Consider the following 20,432-nt stretch of genomic DNA (forward strand, 5'->3'; position numbering starts at 1 on the left):
GTCGTAATTCCCAAGCAGACAACATACTCGCGGGGAGAACGCTGATCAGCGCTGCCAGACTGGAGGCGAGCTGACACCGGGCGCGGGGAAAACCCTCTGGCCCCTTTAAGGCAAGCAGAGGCGGTCACATTTTTTTTCCTCCCACCCTCCTTGGGCTGTTAGAAAACGTGGATGAGCGGATTTCCGTGGAGCTGGAAGGGAAGGGCGCCCGCTTAAGCGCACGTCACCTCTGGCGCATGCTCAGTGTCACCTACTCCTGACTCGCCCGCCTTGGAGCGGTGCAACGGGTGCGCATCCTAAGGTCTCTCATGGCGGCTCCCGTGACCCCAGGGCGCCGGGTCTTGAAAGGTGAGGGGACTTCCTGCACTCTGGGAGTTGAGTCGGCGGCCACGGGCCGGCTTGAGGGCCTGCGTTCAGGACTCCGTGAGTGCGCGGAGTGGGCTCGCTAGGCGCGTGGGGAGGCGAGCCTGGTCTTTCAGGAAGTCTGCCCGGGCAGCGTGTGGATGTGGAGGAAGACTTGTTCTCCGCCTCCCCCGCCGTGCGGTGTTGTCACTGTCCCTGTGGGGTATGGGGGGCTGTCACCGTCCCTGTGGGGTGTTGGGGGCTGTCCTGGAGTCCGGTCCCTGTGGGGGATGGGGGGCTGCTGTCCCGGAGTCCCGTCCAGTCCCTGTCCGGTGTGGAGGGCTGTCCTGAAGTCCAGTCCCTGTGGGGATATAGGGGTGTCTGTCACCGCCCCTGTGGGGAGTGGGGTGGCTGTTTCTGAGTCCACTACCTTCCCTGTCCCTGTGGGGTGTCCCTGTGGGAAGTGTGGTAGGGTTGTCACTGCCTCTGAGGGGGTGGGGGCTGTCTCTGAGCCCAGTACCGTCTCCATCCCTGTGGGGTGGGGGGGCATGTCTGTCCCCTGGTACAAGAAGTTAACTGGCTGTATGGTCCTTTACACAAAACATACTCTTCACCAGAAAAGTCTAGCCTAGTTTAGGAATTTGGGAAGAGCGTCCAGGGTTAAGAAGGTTAAATAAGTCAAGCAGAGAGAGTCAATTATCATATGGTTTCACTTATTTGCGGAGCATAACAAATAGCATGGAGGACATGGGGAGATGGAGAGGAGAAGGGAGTTGAGGGAAATTGGAAGGGGAGGTGAACCATGAGAGACTATGGACTCTGAAAAACAACCTGAGGGTCTTGAAGGGGCGGGGGGTGGGGAGATTGGGGGACCCAGGGGGTGGGTATTAGGGAAGGGCACGGATTGCATGGAGCACTGGGTGTGGTACAAAAACAATGAATACTGTTACGCTGAAAATAAATTAAAAAAAAAAAGTTAAGCCTCCTTGTGTGTATTAATGAAGTTGTTCTTTGCTTGGAGTTTTAAGAACCTTAATGGCACTAATGCTATTTTGAAGAGGCTTTCGATAGAAGAAGCTTTGAATTTACTTTTGAATGTAAATAGAACAGGATAAACATCTATTGAACTCCTTGGGGAGAGTGGCTAGAATTTTAGATATATTTCATGCTAGTATCTTGTTTATTTTCAGATGTAGTGGCATACGTTGAAGTCTGGTCGGTGAATGGAACGGAAAATTATTCAAAGACATTTACAAACCAACTTGTGGATATGGGGGCAAAGGTAAGAAATTAATTTTACCATTGCTCCATATGGCAGTCCTCTGATACCTAATGAGAAATGCTTGTATTTTCTCATTTTGGGAACTAGGATGTAGAACATGTGGGGTGAAGAACAAGGAAGACAGTGGGTGAGTGGCGTGGTGGGGGAGGGGTGAACCAGGATGCAGAAAAAATTGAGAACAGTTGGTTCTAAGACTAGCCTAGAAATGTGGATTCTGACACTGGTTAATTGGATGCAGGATGCTGTTGACCAAAGTGAGAAATACAGGAAAAGGAAAGGTTTTTAAGGGAAAGATTGTGAATTTGAGCACACTGAAAACATCTGACGGACAATTAGTTACACAGATCTGGAATTTGAGTTAGTCGAGGCTGATAATATTGTAGGGGTCGAGACCCTGTGGGTTGGGTGAAACCACTGCTGTGGGAATGACTCAGGTTGTTAGAATGAAAGGGGCTGAGGAGGAGCCTGTTTAGTACGTGAAGGGCAGGTGATGGGAGCAGGGAACCTGGGGACAAAGGAGGAATTCCAGGAAATTCTGGAAAACTAAGACTGGAAGTCTGAGGAGGCATGTACTTCAGAGATGGAATTTTAAAGCAATGCAGGGGCGCCTGCGTGGCTCTGTGGGTTGAAGCCTCTCCATTTGGCCGGGGTCATGGTCTCCTGGTCCTGGGATCCAGCCCCATATCTGGCTCTCTGCTCAGCAGGGAGCCTGCTTCCCCCTCTCTCTCTGCCTGCCTCTCTGCCTGCTTGTGATCTCTCTCTGTCAAATAAATAAAATCTAAAAAAAAGAAAAAGCAATGCAGAATCTTCAGACAAGTTGAGACTGGCAAGTGTACTTTAGGTTTGAAAACTGTAAGGTTGTGGTTGAGTGTAGTTTTCAGTGACATGGGTGAAAGGATTGGACATTAGCCCAGAAATGAATGGGATACGAGGAATGGAGGTGGTGAAGACGGGCTGCTCTCAGAGACTCTTGAACTGTGAGCAAAGTGTATTCACGTGTGTGGGTGATGGGGGATGCGGGGGAGCACGACAGGCTGGGTGAAGGCAGAGGTTAATACGGCAAGAAGATGGGTGAAGTCAGGGCCAGAGTTGAGGGTGAGGCGAGAGAGGCATCCAGGCTATAAAACAGAAAGGGGCATTGAGCCATGGGCAGAGAGGGTGCCCCGAAATCTTGTCTGACTCCTGCTAGGCCCTCCCCTGATGGGCACCACAGACTGGAGTGGAGAGTATTGAGCATGTAGGGATAGGGCGCCCTTGTGAACCTGAGAAGACCCCTTCTTTTCCGATCCGTTGGAAGGTAGGAAGCAGAGGGTGTTTCCTTGTTTTGATGCCTGCTACCTACTTGGGCGAAAAGACAAGGTACACTGGCTGAGAAAAAGGCCATGCGGTGTGGGACCTGACAGAATGGCCTTTTTTGTTTGTTTGTTTTTGTTTTTTTTTTTGTTGTTTTTTTTTTTTTTTTGACAGAATGGCCTTTAAGACTGTTGTATCTTAGTATTAAGATCTTCTATCTCTTGGATCTTTTTGCTTTTTACCTTTAATTGAGAAAATTTTCAAATAAAAAGGAACATAGAGACCCAGTAATTGTTAAAATCTTAAGGTACTTGCTTTGTCTTCATCTCTTCTGTATAGTAGATTTGCACGCATATGTGTTTCTTTTCCTAAACTGTTTGAAAGGGAGTCACAGATAAAATTTGTCCCTAAACTGGTTCAGTGTGTAACCTCTAAGAACAAGGAATTTTCCTGTATGATAAAAAGACCATTATTACTTCTGAGAAGATTCGCAGTGGTTCCTAATGGATTCAACCATTGCAGAAGACTGTGTGCATTTCAGCCAGTGGATGAGATCCCCACTGCCATTTGTACTTAGTTTTGTCTTTATTTTCAGCCCTTTGGTGCGTTTCTGGGGGCACATCATCATGGTTTGAAATTGTATTTTCCTGCATGTTTTCATATATTTATTTGGCGGAGGCTGTTCAAGACTCCAGCTCCTATTTCCATTGGGTTTTTCCTTCTCTTCTTGATTGGTAAGCATTCCCGCTCTCATTGTTGGCCATATGAATTGCAAGATTTTCTAACTCTGTAACTTGTCTTTTCATCTTTATGGTATCTTTTGTTGATAAATGGAATATAGTTTATTTCTTTATGGTGCGCTTTTGTTTAAAAACAAAAACAAAGCAACTGTGCCTGTACCAAGATTACGAAGATTTCTCCCTTTATTTTCTAGAAGCTTTATCATTTTGCCTTTCACATCTAGATTTACTGTATATCTGGAATTAATTTTTATATATGATGTGAAATAGTTTCATTTTTTTCCCACGTGAATAGTCTTTTATCTTAGCACCATTTATTGAAAAGACCATCCTTTACCCCATCTCTGAAGTAATGACTTTGCTTGTCATCAGGTAACTGGATGTTTCAGTATCTGTTCTCATGACAGACCACAGTCATAATTGCTGCTTATAATGAATCTTCCTAAGTCTCCTTGTTTTCCTTCAGGGTGTCCTGGCTGTTCTTTGCCTTTTGCATTTCCACATATATTTTAGAATCAGTTTCTCAGCTTTTAAAAATTTTGAATGGGATTGGATTGATAAAAGTAGATCCGTATGTATGGAGTAAATCCAAAGTATGGAGTAGACCCAAAGTATGGAGACAACTGATTTTTTTTTTTTAAAGATTTTATTTATTTATTTGACAGAGAGATCACAAGTAGGCAGAGAGGCAGGCAGAGAGAGAGAGAGAGGGAAGCAGGCTCCCTGCTGAGCAGAGAGCCTGATGCGGGACTCGATCCCAGGACCCTGAGATCCCGACCTGAGCCGAAGGCAGCGGCTTAACCCACTGAGCCACCCAGGAGCCCCGACAACTGATGTTTTTACAAAACTGAATCTTCCAACGCATGAACCTATATGCCTTTGTTGATTTTGGTTTCTTTAATTTCTTTCAGTAATGTTTTATAATTTTCTTGGTCATTTTTCATGGTATTATAAATGGTATCTTTTAAATTACTTTTTCTAACTTATTACTGGTATCTAGAAATAATTTTTTCATATCTACCTTGTGTCCAGAAGACTTAGCAAACTCATGGATATGGCATTTTGGGGACTTATGAATGTACACAATTGAATATTATGTGCATAGACAGTCTGTTTTCTAATTGTAATCTTTCTATTTCTTTTTCTGGACATACTGCACTGGTGAGGGTCTGTGTTGACTAGAGCACACTTATTTTGTGTGGTTCCTCTGCTCAAGGGAAAACTTTGCACTTTCACCTAACGCAGTTTTTTTGTTTTGTTTTTAAAATTGGAGTATAGTTGACATACAATATTGTATTCATTTCAGGATTAGAACATAGTGATTCCACATTTATGTATGCTATGAAATGATCACCAGTAAGTCTAGTTCTGATCTGTTACCAAAGTTATTTTAATATCCTTGATTATATTCCTTATGGTGTACTTTCCATCTCTATGGCTTAAAACTGGAAGTTCATACCTTTTCTAATCTTCACATATTTTGTCCATCACTCCTGTCCCCTCTGGTACCCACCAGTTTTTTATGAGTCTGTTTTGTTTTTTAGATTACATGTATAAGATCGTATGCCTAATTTTTTTTTTTTTTACCAACTTTCAGATCCTAATTTGCTGAGAGTTTTCTTCATGAATTAACTTTTTTAATGTCCTCAGTTGTGTTTTCTGCATATAATTGAGATGATCATAAGGTTTTTCTCTTTTACTTTGTTAACATAGTGAATAACTATTTATTTTATCATTAACTAACTTTGCAGTCCTGGAGTAGACTCAGGTGGTGGGAAAGTGTTAACATTTTTATGTATTTGTTGATAACAGTTTGCCGGTATTTTCTTTTTTCTTTTTCCCCTGCAAATATTTCAAGGAGTGATAGCGATACTGGCTCGTCCTTTTCTGTTCCTGTAGTGCTGTCATGTGGTTCAGTACTAAAGATAGGCTGGTTTCATAGAACAAGGTGCAGAATTGTGACTCTTTTTTTTATTTTAAGTTTGTATAGGATTGTCATTATTTCTCTCTCAAACTTTTGGTATAATTAGCCAATGAAGCCAACTAGTCCTTGAGCTTTCTTTGTTGATTTTTTTTTTAAGATTTTATTTATTTATTTGACAGACGGAGATCACAAGTAGGCAGAGAAGCAGGCAGAGAGAGAGGAGGAAGCAGGCTCCCTGGTGAGCAGAGAGCCCGATGTGGGGCTCGATCCCAGAACCCTGGGATCATGACCTGAGCTGAAGGCAGAGGCTTTAACCCACTGAGCCACCCAGGCGCCCTTTGTTGATTTTTTAAAAACCATGAGAGACTGTGGATTCTGAGGAACTAACTGAGGGTTTTGGAGGGGAGAAGGGTGGGAGGTTGGGTGAGTCTGGTGGTGGATATTGTGGAGGGCACATATTGCATGGAGCACTGGGTGTGGTGCATAAACAGTGACTTCTGGAACACTGAAAAGAAATTTTAAAAATAAATAAAAATTAGGAAAAAAAAACAAAAAAACCTTTTTGTTAGTTTTTCATCTGTTTGAAAATTACAGGGTGTGCATTTTTTCCTATTGTGAATGCTTTTAGAAAGCAGTTTTTTTAAAGAAATGTATTCATTTCATCTAAATTTTCAAATTTATTGCATCAAAGCTATTCATAATACCCTGTTTGAATTTTTTAATGTCTTCACAGTCTATAGAGATGACCCCCTTCATACTGATACTGGTTATTTGTGTCTTTTCTCTTATTTTCCTTATTAACATGTACTTGGGTTTTATTGATTTTGTTAGTTTTTCCGAAGAACCAACATCTGGTGTTCTTGATCCTCCTTTTCTTTTTTATTAATTCTGGCCTCATTTTTATAATCCTCTAATTCACTCTTTGGTTTTGATTAGCTGTTCTTTTTCCAGCTCTTCAAGATGGGCGCTTTGACATTTAGCCTCCTTACTCTTTGTACGCATGTTTGTTGTGAAGTTGTTAGATGAACATTTGTCAGGTGGAACCCAGGGTGCTGAATAGTGAGCAGCCGTGAGACAGCAGACTATCAGGGAATTGAAACAAGTTTATTACATGCCTTGGAGGAGGTGCCTGATGCCATGAACCCTTGAGGAGCCACACAAGGAGACAGCCAGAGAGAATGGCAGGACCTGAGCCATATGTCTTTACTAAAGTCCATGGGTGGAATGCTTTCAGCTTCCTAGTCTAGGACTGGGTTAATCAATTCAAACCAAAGAATGAGCTGTTGGTAGCTCCAGAGCCTTGTCTAAGAGGCACACAAGAGGAAAGACCTTGAAGGCAGAGGAGTTGGTTTCTCAAAGGGCCATTGGGGAAATGACATTTGCTCATAACTCTGGGGGCTGTTATCTAGGTTATGTGCTTGCATGAAGGGTTGGTGTTGGTTTAAGACTCCTGCAGAATGCTTGGCCAAAAAACTGTATGCCAAGGCAGCGAGCGGTACCTTGGACTAGTGTAGCTAGACTCTTGACAGCCTTCTAGGTTATACATTTCTCCCTAAGCTGGGTTTTAGCTGTATTCCCTAAGGCTTTGTTGGGTAGATTGCAATATCTAGGTCTACTTTTAGTTTTTGATTTATCTAGTGGTTTATGTTCTTGTCTCATCTCTAGATAAGCTTGATATTTTGTTTGTTGTTGTTTCTTCTGGTTGAGTATTGTGTGTATTTAAAATAGTTTGGAATTAATTTGAGACCTGGAATTGTATTTTCTTTCTTCAGAAGAGATTCATATTTACTTCAGTCTTCTTTTTAGTGCTCATAATCCAGGATTATCTTAATCCAGTTGCAGGGTTGAATATGACTTAAAACTGGACTGCAGACCTGTGAGGGCCAATATGACTGTGGTTTACCCTTAACTCCTGGATGAGCCCTTCGGGTAACCATACAAGATATGAGGGTTTTGCCAGACTCTCTTCTCCCATTCTGAGGCTGGCAGTCCAATTTTTGCCCCTCTTGTCCTCAGGTATTTAGAAGTGCTACCCATTGTTTGCTAAATATGACAAAAGCTGTAGGGAAAACATAACCCTGAATGCTAGACTCCTCTGTCTGGTTGTGTTAGTTGTGTACCTAGAGTCTTGGCTCAGTAATAATCCCTTACTGTCTCAATAGCTCTCTGGGGCCTTCTGGTAGGTAGGTAGGTAGGTAGGTAGGTAGACAAAGAGATATATATTTATATTTCATCAAAGCAATACATACGTGTTGCTTACAAGGGCAAATGTGCAGTGCCATGAGGTTCATAGTACAACCAAGGGGAAACCAGCAGTCCTTCGCTCTACACTTCTCATTCTGTTTTTCTAAGACAGCCTTTTTCAGATGTTTCTTTTAGTGTTTACCTTTTTATTTCTAAGCAGTATACATATATTACTTGACAAAATTAAATATTGTTAAAAGAGTGATGTATTGGACCATTTCCACTTCTGGACAGATGACATGTAAAAGGTAAATTTTTGAACACCATGAGTTTGAACATGCCTTTATTATACCTTTCTTTACCTTTTTTTTTTTTTTTTTAAGATTTTATTTATTTGACAGAGAGAGAGACCACAAGTAGGCAGAGAGGCAGACAGAGAGAGAGAGAGGAAGAAGCAGGCTCCCCGCTGAGCAGAGAGCCCGATGCGGGCTTCCATCCCAGGACCCTGGGATCACGTCCTGAGCTGAAGGCAGAGGCTTTAACCCACGAGCCACCCAGGCGGCCCCTTTCTTCACCTTTGACTGGTATTTTAGTTGGCTGTAAAATGCTAAGTGTATATTATTTTTCCTTGAAAGCACTTCTCCATTGTTTTCTGACTTCCATGTTGCTGTTGGGAAGTCTGATGCCACTGTAGTTTCTCAGTGTTGAGTGTGATTTATCCTCACCTCTACTTCTTTACCCTCTCTTTTAATGTCAAATCTTTCTCTACTCCAGCTCTACTGGAATTTCACAATGATATACTTAATATGGTTCTGTTTTCATTTTCATGCTGGGCCCTTGGGGGGTCCTTTTGATCTAGAACACATGCCCTTTAATTTGAGAAATTTTTCTTGAATTATTTCTTTTCCATTTTCTCTATTCCTGTATTTCTTCAACTGTTATTACTTAGCTCTTGGTTCTCCTGATCGTGAGCTGATGTTCGTATCTTGATCTTCTGTTGCTTCCATCTCCTTGACTTTTTGTTGTCCTTTGGGGAGAATTTCTCAACTTTATTAGTGTCCAGCATTTCTATAGACTTCTTTTTACTTATGTCATCATATTTTTAATTTCTAAGAGCTCTTTAGTTCTCTGACCCCCGCATCTTAGATATTCTTTCTTGAACACAGTATCTTCTGCAGATTTAAATGAATGTTATTTTCTTCCAAATACATTAAATGTTTTTAATGTTAATTACATAAGTATTCCATGTATTGTTTCCTGTGAGTTTTATTTTATGTCTGATGTAGAAGTCTTAAATGTCCTTAAGTATTTGACTTAGCTTCCATTCTCTCCTCTCCTGAAAAGGCATTGCCAGCTCCTGTCCACATTACCTCTCATTTTATCCTTGTAGAGCTCTTTCTCTGTCAGGCTTTCTTGTGAGGGAGCAGAGATGAACACGTGTGTAACCCAGCATCCTAACTGGAGCAGATCTGTTTTCTAAGCGGCATTATCCCTTTGGTAGCATAATTCTCTGTGACAGATTTTGAGAAATGGAATTGCTGGGGTAGGGGTTTTAGATGTTTTCCTTTTGGCAAATATTGAATAAAGTATCCTTTTTGATTAATTATGAAATTGTTCATAAATGGTAATTTACATTGTGTGTTCTGCCTTTTTTCTACAGGTTTCAAAAACTTTTAACAAACAAGTAACTCATGTTGTGTTCAAAGACGGATACCAGAGCACTTGGGACAAAGCACAGAAGAGAGGTGTGAAGCTTGTTTCAGTGCTCTGGGTCGAAAAGTAAGTGGTTTCTTTCTTTCTTTTTTTTTTTTTCTGTAAGTATCTAGTGTTGGTCGAGTGTAGAGCTGTTTGTCATACATCACAGAACCAGATAAAATGTGATTTTTGTCTTGTCTTTGCGCCTTATTTGGGCAAGTCATTTAATGTCCTCAGGCCTTGGTTTCCGACAGCTGAAGGTGGACCTGGTATAACCCTCAACCCTGCCTAGAGGGAAGGTGACTGCACGGGCCCTAAGACACCTATGCCTAGTGTGTTCCTGAAACCGCCAGGAGGTGAATGAAACCGCCAGGGGTGAGGCAGATGATAATCTGCTCGGCTGCCACAGCTGAAGTACCACAGGCTTAAACTAAGGGCATTGATTTCTCCCAGTTCTGGAGGCCAAAAATCCTCCATCCAAGTGTGGGCAGGGTTGATTCTTCTGGGGCCTCTGTCCTTGGCATACAGATGGCTGTCCTTTCTAGGTCTTCACCTGGTTTCTGCGTGGGGGTCCTCATCTCCTCTTCTCGTAAGGACACCAGTTGTATTGGCTGAGGGCCCACCCTAATGGCCTTATTTAACCTTAATTATCTCTTTCAAGGTCAGATCGCCAAATGTAGTTGACACTTGGAAAAAAAAAAGGATTTGAACTGTGGAGGTCCACTTCTATATGGATTGTTTTTCAATAAGAACATTGGAAAATTTTTTGGAGATGTGTGACTACTTGAAAAACTTACAGATAAACTGTGTAGCCTTGAAATATTGAAAAAATTAAGATATTTTAAGAATACTATATATAATACATAAAACATACAAAATACATGTTAATTGCTTGTTATTGATAAGGCTTCTGGTCAGTGGTAGGCTATTAGTTAAGTTTGGAGGAGCCAAAAGTTACATGTGGATTTTTAATTGCATAAGGGGAGAAGTTGGTGCCCCTAGAGCCCACGTTGTTAAGGAGTGAACTGTACAGTCACATTCTTACTTACTTGGGGTTAAGACTTCATGTGAGTTTTGTGGGGGACATAATTGAGCTCATAGCAGGTGTGGTCAAGGGGAAGCATTGGAGGAGATTGAGGTCAGTGACGGGTAGTGGGGCATCAGAGGATGTAGGGCCTTGTGGAGTGTGATTCAGAAGAGATGTGTATGGGAAAAGAGGCAAAGGAAGAGCCTAGAGATGTTGCTGGCACTAGGGTGGCAGTAACGTGGTCATGAAGAATGGTCAGGTTCAGCGTGTATTTTTGAAGGTAGTGCCAGACTAGATCTCCTGAAGATTTGGATGTGAGTTTGTAGAGAAGGGGAGGAATCACGGATGATTGTGAGATGTCGGCCTGAGGAAAGAGAAAGATGGGTTTGCCATTTCCTGAGATTGGGAAGGCTTCAGAAGTACCAGGTTTGGAGGGGAGATCATGAGTTCCATTTGGATGTACTGAATTGGGGGGGATTTATTGGGCACCCATGTGGAGGTGTCAGGTAGGCAGATCTAGGAGTGTGGAGCTCCTTGAAGAGATTACAGATAAACATGTGGGAGTCTTCCTTATACATATGTTATTTTAAGCCGTAAATCTGAATGTGACCTCTTGGTAAGTATAGATAGGGAAGGGGGTTGGTTCTGAGGTTGAGCATTCTAGAATTGGGTGTTGAGGAGGAAAACCAGTGAGGATGGGATTCTAGAAGTCAGTTGAAGAAAGCTTTCAGGGAGGGGATCAGCTGTGGCAAACAGGTTGAGTAAAGTCAGGTCTAAGAGGTTACCATTGGAATTAGCAAGGTGGTGTCTTAACTAGCAGTTTTAGCAGATTAGTGGGAACAAGACTTGTTCAAAGAGAAGTTGGGAAATAGTGCATGGAGACTACTCCAGTGGGGAACAGAGACCTGGGCAGTACCTGGAGGGGGCTGTGGAGTGGAAAATGTTGTTTAAGATGAGAGAAATGACAGCATCTCTGTATGTTGACAGAACTGATCCAGTAGAGGGAAATTTTGCTAATGAAGAGGCAAGAGGAGACATTTATTCATACTAGTGGGTTATTAAAAGGGCTGAGGGGAATAGACTCTAACCACAAGCCTATGGGTTATAAAGGATATATAGGTTATATACAGGCTAATCTTATGTATCCTGTAGGTTATATAGGGTGGGTTATATGGGATCAAGGATAGGAGGGAATGCAGAGTCTAGGGGACAGTTGCTGCTAAGTGAGTAAATGTGGCTTCAGGTCTTATGGAAATTTCTTTCCTGATGCTGCTTTCTCAGTGAGAGGAGGCAAGACTGTGAACTGAGAATGAGAGGCATTGGAGGTTTGAAGAGAATACAAACACAGGATATAGTTGTCTAGGAGCTTGGGAAGGTGGATGGATCAGGGTGGGACTAATGGTTCACCTGAGGATGGTGATAAGTTGACCATGAGGCCTGGAGCAACGGGACATTTGTTTATCCAGCAACCTACAAGCAAGAAGGAGGCGGAGTGTTGGGTTTACCCAGGGTTGGATTTTGCCAGGCAACCCCCATAAAGGGGGTTGGAGGGATGTGGGAGGTGGGGATAATGAGGGACCATGGACTCCAAGCTTGACTGGGGCTGGGGGCTTATGAAGGGAGCAAAGGATGGTGGAAATGTTTGATGAACAGACCATAAATCTTAGTTGGTTTGAGGAATTGTTGGGGAGGTACAAGAGGTTGTGTTTCGGAGGATAGGAGGATGTGGTTGGAGAGTGTGATACTTGAAATGTAGATCATGGAGGGCATGCTGAGAAAATGGAATCCATGGTAGGAACTCTTTGCAGGACCCCTGTCTGTTATAGGGTCAGTTAACCTGGAAGTAGTTCTTGGTTCGAAAGTAACAAGTACATACTAGGTGCTCTAGAGAAACTAGAACAGATACGACAGACACAGCACCTCGAAGAATTTATAACTTAGTGGAGGGGGGAAATAAAATGCCATGATGTAATGAATAGTCAGGGCCACAGTGACCACAACTCCAGGAGCCCCCATATTGTGCTACATTGCCAAGTAGAAGGTTACTTGAAAAAGTCAGTTTGTCACATGGGGTTGAATGGCCATGCCTTGTTACTTAGTTTTTTTTTATTAATGGACTTAATTCTTTTAAAGATTTATTCTTTATTTGAGAGAGAAAGTGAGCGAGAGAGAGAGCAGGGGCGAGAGTGAGCATGGGCACACACAAGCAGGGGGAGGGAGGGAGAGAGGAGGAGGGAGAATCCTCAAGCACACTCCTCACTGAGCACAGAGCCCAGTGTGGGGCTCCGTCTCATGACCCTGAGATCACGAGCTCAGCCAAAACCAAGAGTTAGATGCTCATCTGACTGAGCCCCCCAGGCGTCCTGGACTTCATTCTTTTAGAGCAGTTTTACACATCATTATCGGAGTCTGTGCCCCTATATTGCTTTGCCGCTTTCACGTGAATTTACTCTAGGTTTCTAAAGAAGCAGCAGTATGACTTTTTTACGGCAGGACTTCAGGGAATATTCTCTTCTCCAGAGGTATTTATCATGTGTGTCTTTAGCCCGAGACAGTCCTAAAGTGCCCACTATCAGATTTCCTACCTTCTATAGTCACTTAAGGGGACAGAGCAGCCACCAGAAGGAGTTCTAATGATTATAAGGTACAGGTGGGTGTGTTTTCAGTAAGAATGTAGAAAGAGATTTAAACCTTTGATTACTATGTATGTATGTATGTAGTATGTTATGAATGTAAGTTTTAAGTAAATTAAGAAAAGAAAGTGTCTCATATTCATCCATATGTTTACTATTTCTGTCACTCTTTTTTTTTTTTTAAGATTTTATTTATTTATTTGATAGAGATCACAAGTAGGCAGAGAGGCAGACAGAGAGAGAGGGGGAAGCAGGCTCCCTGCTGAGCGAAAGCCCGATGCGGGGCTCGATCCCAGGACCCTGAGATCATGACCTGAGCCGAAGGCAGAGGCTTAACCCACTGAGCCACCTAAGTGCCCCAAAAGCTTATTTTAAAACCAGGTGCGGAGCCAGGTTGACCTGTGGCCCATAGTTTTCAAATGCCTGCTGTTTAACACGGTCTTTGACGTGTCCCCACTTATCCCCGATGCCCTCGTTTTTGTTCATTATTTTTCAGTTGTCATTTTTCTTCACATTGAACCTCCTTCAAGTTCATTGACTCTTTTCTCCATCAACTCCATTCTGTCATTAAGTCCATTTGGTAAATTTAGTTCATGTATTTTTCACCTCTGACATTTCCATCTGGTTCTTTTATGTGTGTTTTGTTTTTTAGCTGGGATTTCTGCTTTTGTTTTTCTTGTCTTTCCTTACATACGTGTTTTCCATTCTCTTGCATGGTACAGTAACAGTAGATCCTTTAATCCTCTTTTCTGATAATTCCAGCATTTTAGGGTTGGCATATGTTGATTGTTTTCTCTTAGGAATGTGTCACATTTTCTGGCTCTATAATGTGACCATGTAACTTAGGGTTTTGTTTTGGACACTGTAAATGTTACATAGACTCTGCATTCTTTTATACTGCTCTGAAGAGTGATTTTGTTTTAGCAAGCAGTTAACTTGCTTAGCTTTAAAGTGCAGACTGTCGTTTTAAGACCTGTGGTGGACATTTGGTTAGATCCATTCAGTTCTTCAAGCCTTGGCTGCAGGCTGATGTCCATTTGCCTTATGCACAAGTAGGTCAGAGGTCAGCCAGGGATGTGGGCTTTTATGCTCAGAATCTGAGGTTCCTCTTCCCTGGCTTGTTTCCCTGGTCCTTTCCCTGGTGGCTGTACTTGCCAAGGCTCTGTCCCCTAGTTCCTTTGGCCAGAGAGACAGCAAGTCTTCTGTTGGAGGTTGAGCTGCTCAACACCACCACTCCCACAGACTCTGTCACTACGTTACTGCAGGATAAACACCCAGAAAATGTGGTAGAGCCACAGATTGTTTGCTTGCTTTTATAATATGCCTTTTTAAACATAAGTGGGACCTAGGTTGTTTTTTTTTTTTTTAAAGATTTTATTTATTTATTAGTCAGAGAGAGGGAGAGCGAGCACAGGCAGACAGAGTGGCAGGCAGAGGCAGAGAGAGAAGCAGGCTCCCTGCTGAGCAAGGAGCCAGATGTGGGACTCGATCCCAGGACGCTGGGATCATGACCTGAGGCAAAGGCAGTCGCTTAACCAACTGAGCCACCTAGGCGTCCCTAGGTTGTTGTTTTTATTATTATTATTTTTTAAAGTATCTGAAGCTAGTCTAATTCTTTTCCTTTTGTAAATTATTTGATCTTTCTTCCAGGGGACTCAAGGTTTTTGTTTGTTTGTTTGTTTGTTCTCTTTAAAATTGAGGGGTTTTTTTTTGCTTGTTTTGTTTTTTTGTCTTAAAATGATCCAGTTATTGATTCCAATTCTAGTTTGGCCTTTTATTTTTTTTTTAAGATTTTATTTATTTATTTGATAGAAAGAAATCACAAGTAGGCAGAGAGGCAGGCACAGAGAGAGGGGGAAGCAGGCTCCCTGCTGAGCAGAGAGCCTGATGTGGGGCTCGATCCCAGGACCCTGGGATCATGACCTGAGCTGAAGGCAGAGGCTTTAACCCACTGAGCCACCCAGGCGTCCCTAGGTTGGCCTTTTTAAGAGCTTCAGGCTTTCCTATTTCTGGAAAATTTTTCTTACAGTTTTAAATATTACCCCTTTTTACTGTTTTGCTTCTCTTCTTCAAGAGCTTCAATTATATGTATGTTGAGCCTCCTTTACCTGCCTTAATTTCAACCATTTTGACTCTGAGTCTTTTTACTTCCTTCTGAATGTCACTTTTATCCCCCTTCTCCTTCCTGCCTTGCTTTTCTTCAGTATTTTTTTTTAATTAAATTTTCATTTGAATCTGTTTCTTCTTTGGCATGTTATAATTAAGTCTTCATTTCTGACATGATTTTGTCTTTTTATTTGGTGAGTTCAACTCTTGTTTAATGTCTTCCTGTTTTTTTGTTGTTCTTAGTTTTTATAGTTATGATTCAAGAAATATCTCACACATACAGCTGGCTGGATGGATAGTTTTCCATGTGCTTGTTTGCGGGTATTTGATTCAGATGTGACAGTTGTGTTACGTTCTTCAGCTTTGTTTTTATTTTCAAAGACAGGTAGGTTTTCATTAGCTGAAATGGTTTGATTTGCATTTTCTTTTCCAGACAGTTTTTTAATGGGCTGTGCTCTGCTTTGTTGTGTTCTCATTCATTTTCTAAGCAGGGCTCCAAATTTCTGAACACTGTCCTATGCTAGTTCTGCTCTGTCTTCTGTATAGTTCCTTTTGTGGATGATGTTGATGGTGAGGCCTTTGTTTCTGTAGGATCCTTGAATATTTTCCTCTTGGTTTCTCCACTGCTGTTTGTTCCAGGGTTACTACTCCTCGGTAGAGTTGATGAGCCCTCAGACTTGACATTTTTCCAGAGCCTCTTCCCTGTAACAGGTGCTGTGAGCCATTTCTGTTCTGTATTTCAGCATTTAGTGCCAACTTCCTCCTTTTCAGTTATTTTACATGTGTTTGTTCTGATGTTACAGGCCCCTCCACTCTGTAGAATTGTAAGCCTTTTCCCCCACTTTCTGCATCCTCAGACTTGCAGCTGTTTTCAGACTTGCGTTATTTTCCTATAGATGTGTCATTTGAAGTTTTGGTAAAAGCATAGGTCGTGTGTGTTCATTGCTTGCATTTTTAAAGTTGTCTTCTTATGGAAGGTTGTGGGGGGAGGATCAAAATCAAGCAGCTCTCTCATCTCCTTATGCAGTCCACTAAAATGGCCTATTGATGGTATCTCAAAATAGATCTTGTGAGTCTTTGTCTCTGTTGTTCCCCTTTAGTACAGACAGCTATCATCTTGCCACATTATGCAGTCGCTTCCTACCTGTCTCCCTTTCCTTTCACCCCTTGTACATTAGCAAGTGCAACACTTCTAACAGATCAATCAGTTATGTTGTTCTTACTGAGGTAAAAATAGCTTAGAATTACGTGATTCTAAGCAGAAGCAGTGAACAGTGACCTGTGGGCCAGCAAATCCAGCCCACCACCTTGTTTGTTCTTTACGGCCCTTGAGCTAACAGTGGTTTTCACCGTTTTAAAAGGTTAGGGACAAAGTCAAGAGAATTTCGTGACACATGAAAATGATATAAAATCCAAGTCTCAGTGTCCATAAATAAAGTTTTCCTGGAACACAGCTGTGCACATTTGATAATGTATTGTGAACAGCTATTTTTGTGCTGTACCTATGGAATTGACTAGTATTACAGAGACCGTATTGCCCACAGAACAGAGTCCTCCTTGTTACTTTCTGTCTCAACTCCTTTCCTTTTTGTACCCTTAGAACTTATTTTGTTCATTTGTCTGTTTTTCAAATTAAAAATTTTATTTTTTCTCATCAGAATAAATGTACCCTTTAATCCTCATTTCCTATTTCCCCCATCTCTTCACCCTTCTCCCCTCTGGTAACCATCTGTTTGTTCTTTATAATTAAGAGTCTGTTCCTTTGTCTTTCTCTCTGTCTTTTTTTCCTTTGCTCTTTTGTTTTATTTCTTAAATTCCACATATGAGTGCAATCATATGGTATCTCTTTCTCTGACAGACTTATTTCATTTAGCAATATACTCTTTAGCAATATACTCATTGCAAATGGCAAGATTTCATTCTGGCTGAATTAGAGTACGTTGTGTATGTACACCACATCCTCTTTATCCATTCATCTGTCAGTGGACGCTTGGACTGTTTCCATAGTTTGGCTGTTGTAAATAATGCTGTAATAGACATAAGGGTGCATATATCTCTTCAAGTTAGTATTTTTGTATTTTCTGGGTGAATACCCAGTAGTGTGTGATTTATTTGTCTGTTTTATCTGTCTGCCTACCTCCTTACCTAATCATGCATTTTGGTCTTTCCATTATGATGTAAACTCTGTGGGTGCAGCCTCCATGTTTGTCTTGTTTTGTGGTTGTGTCTTCACTAAGTATCTAACACATTACTGGCTCGTGGTAGGTGCTCTGTAAGTATTTGTCCTGTCAACTCATGAACAGAGGAGGCTTTCCTTACATTAGCCTAGAGATAGAGAAAATTTCTTGGGGGAAGTGATGGTGAGCTACTTGTAAAAGGTCATGTAGGAATGTGGGGAAGGGGAGGGTACAGAAAAAATAGACCTTTCCTGAAAGCCTGAAGTTAATGGAGATATTTGGGTGGAAATGTAAATTGACAGCACCCTTAGTCCTGAGAAGAGGCCTTTTAGTTAACCCTGACAAGGGAATTCTCAGAGTTTCTTCTCCTGAGAGTCCTACTTTGTTGCTTTTATTGGTAGTCTGTCCCCTACTTCCCTTTTTGCTTTATCTTCTCTCTTCTTGTTGCCACCGTTGAGTCCTCGTTTCTTAAGGAGATCAGAGAAACTCCAAAATAATTTTTATTACCCAAAGGCAATCTCATTAAGTCCCTTTAAGGTGAACTTAATCACACTTTTAATATAAATTTTTTTAAAAGATTTTATTTATTTACTTGACAGAGATCGCAAGTAGGCAGAGAGGCAGGCAGAGAGTGAGAAGGGGAAGCAGGCTCCCTGTTGAGCAGAGAGCCTGGTGCTGGGCTGGATCCCAGGACTCTGAGAGGGTTAACCCACTGAGCACCCAGGTGCCCCTATAAATTCTTTTTTTATTATTATTTTATTATTATCTTTTTTTATTATTGTAGATTTAAATTTTTAACGTGAAAGGTCCCCACCTAATCTACCTCTTGGCTTATCTTCCCTCATTTGGGGGAAGACCGACCACTGAGAATTTGGAATATACAGTTTCAGACATTTTATTAAATACATAGAAATTGCATATATGAACATTTATATGTCCATATTTATATGTACATCCATGGAAATATATAGGTTTTTTAATGGACTGCACATAAACTTTTTTAGTTAACATTATATTAGACAACATTTTTCCATGTTTGTACAGTGATAGCATTTTTTAAAACCTATACAACCTAATTTGTTTAACTGATCTGTTACTGAATATGAAGTTTTCCATTTCTTTTTGTTTCTAGTCAGAAATAGTATAACACTGAATATCTTTGTGTGCATTACCTCTTATAGATGTGTAACTTTTACATAGGTTTAAGTGGATTTTTGAGTTCAGAGGGCTTATCTACTTAAATTTATGATAAATGCTGTCATAGTACCTTCTGGAAAGAGTGCACTAAATTGTCTTCTAACACTGTAAAAGAACACTTGTTTCCCATAACTGTTAACACTCTGAGTTGCCACTTTTTTTAATCTTTCCTATTTTGGTGATGAAAAAATAGAATTTATTTCATTTGCATTTCCTTGATTTTTAGTGAGCTTGAACTTTTTTCAGCAGAACTGAGAGGTAACTGCTGAACTGACCATTGTTTTATATGTCCTGTTCTGCATTTACTGCCTATCCAGGCCTTTGCTCATGTTTCCCCCTGAAAATGTTGGCAGTAAGTACGTAACGTCACTAGGTGTCACTAGAATCCCATTTTGTTGGGCTCTTTCTGGGTATGTTTTTTCTGAGAGCAGACCGCTGTGTAACAGCAACTGATAAAAATTCTGACGGTTTCTTTGGACACGAGACACTTTTATATTGAAGGCAAAAGGAATAAAGGTCATGTTGGCTGTCAGTTCCGTGGAGGAAGGCTGATCTAACAGGTACATTGGAAATAGAGTCACAGGCGTTTGTTTTTGCCCACTTGAGAACGGGTCATTGCCTGGATGCCCGTCCACTGTGGCATTTCATGTTTCCTACAGACAAGCACATTTTCTTGCATGACCCCACGCGGCCACTTACGTTAGGAGGTTAACACAGACACCACTGCCGTTGAGTTCTGAGCCGGTTCTGGTCTCACCAGCCGTTGAAGCCGCGCACCGCACAGCAGACAGCTCCCAGCCCCCTGCAGGCACGCACCCTGCCCCTGGTCAGCCCAGCTCCTCGCCTCCCTCACTTGGGCTGTGCCTGCATCTTTCTTTGGCTTTCCTGCTCTTAATATTGTTGAAGATTGTCAATAGCGATGTGTGGTGGCCTCAGTCTGGGATTACCTGGTGTTTCCTGATGAGATTATCTGAGTTCTGCACCTCTTGCCTGAATAACCCTCTCGGTGTGGGGTGGTGCTGGTGGTGGTTGCAGTGGTGCCTGTCAGGCCTCTGCACTGGGAGGAAATAATGCCCCCTGCCCTACCCCTCACCCCTGTGTTTAGTATGGCATTTGAGGGGAGATGTTTTCACCTACATCACTCACCCTTCCTCATCACACTCTGTGTGAGTGTCTCCTTATTCTAATCACTGGGTTGTAACCCATTGCTATCACTGTTCCTTTTAAGGTTTAAATTGTCTTTGATTGGCCAGGGTTGCCCATCCATTTGACTTCTGTGTTATTTTACCTGTTTCCCATCATTCTGTGAATGCCTCTTTTCTTTCTTGCACAACAATTTCATCCAAGCTTGCTTGTTCCATCTCTTCCCCAGCCCTGCGTTCAGCTTTTTCTCCAGGGATCCCTGGTTCCTTTTACTGGAAATGGTATCTTGAACCCGTAGTGTGGGTGCTAGGGTGCACGGTCTTCCATCAGGTGTTGCTGCTCCCACGCCCTCTGGTGGACAGAGGTAGTTACGCATGTGTATTGTAATACACCGCTGTATTTATAGCTCCGTGTCTAGTGAGCCAGGTTCCCACTGATACCTGCAACATCAGTCCCAAACCAGGGGGATCATTCTCGTCCTCATCTTCTTCTGGTGTTTGTAGCTTTGTTCTCAGACTGTGAGAAACCTGACTCCGGTTATCCTTGTTAGCAGAGCAGTTAATCAAGTATGTGGGTGACTAGTCTCTTCTCCAGGGCCGTGTCCTTCCCTGCACAGCCCCCCTTGTCTGCTCAGGCTTGGATTCCCCTCTGCACTGGCCTCTTCTCTGCACAGATGTCCTCTTTACCCC

General features: G+C 42.1%; 1 protein-coding gene across 1 annotated transcript in view; it reads left to right on the forward strand.

The window, feature by feature from the left end:
- Positions 1-286: 286 nt before the first annotated feature.
- MCPH1 (microcephalin 1) overlaps positions 287-20,432 on the forward strand; it is a 239,038-nt gene continuing 218,892 nt past the window's right edge. Inside the window, exons 1-3 of the mRNA XM_032869818.1 lie at positions 287-348; positions 1,533-1,624; positions 9,426-9,544. Coding sequence (XP_032725709.1) covers positions 309-348; positions 1,533-1,624; positions 9,426-9,544 — 251 coding nt within the window. The 5' untranslated portion in view covers positions 287-308. The remainder of the gene's footprint in view (positions 349-1,532; positions 1,625-9,425; positions 9,545-20,432) is intronic.

Source organism: Lontra canadensis, unplaced genomic scaffold (assembly GCF_010015895.1).
Source record: "Lontra canadensis isolate GAN:19392208 unplaced genomic scaffold, GSC_riverotter_1.0 scaffold39, whole genome shotgun sequence".
NCBI lineage: Eukaryota > Metazoa > Chordata > Mammalia > Carnivora > Mustelidae > Lontra > Lontra canadensis.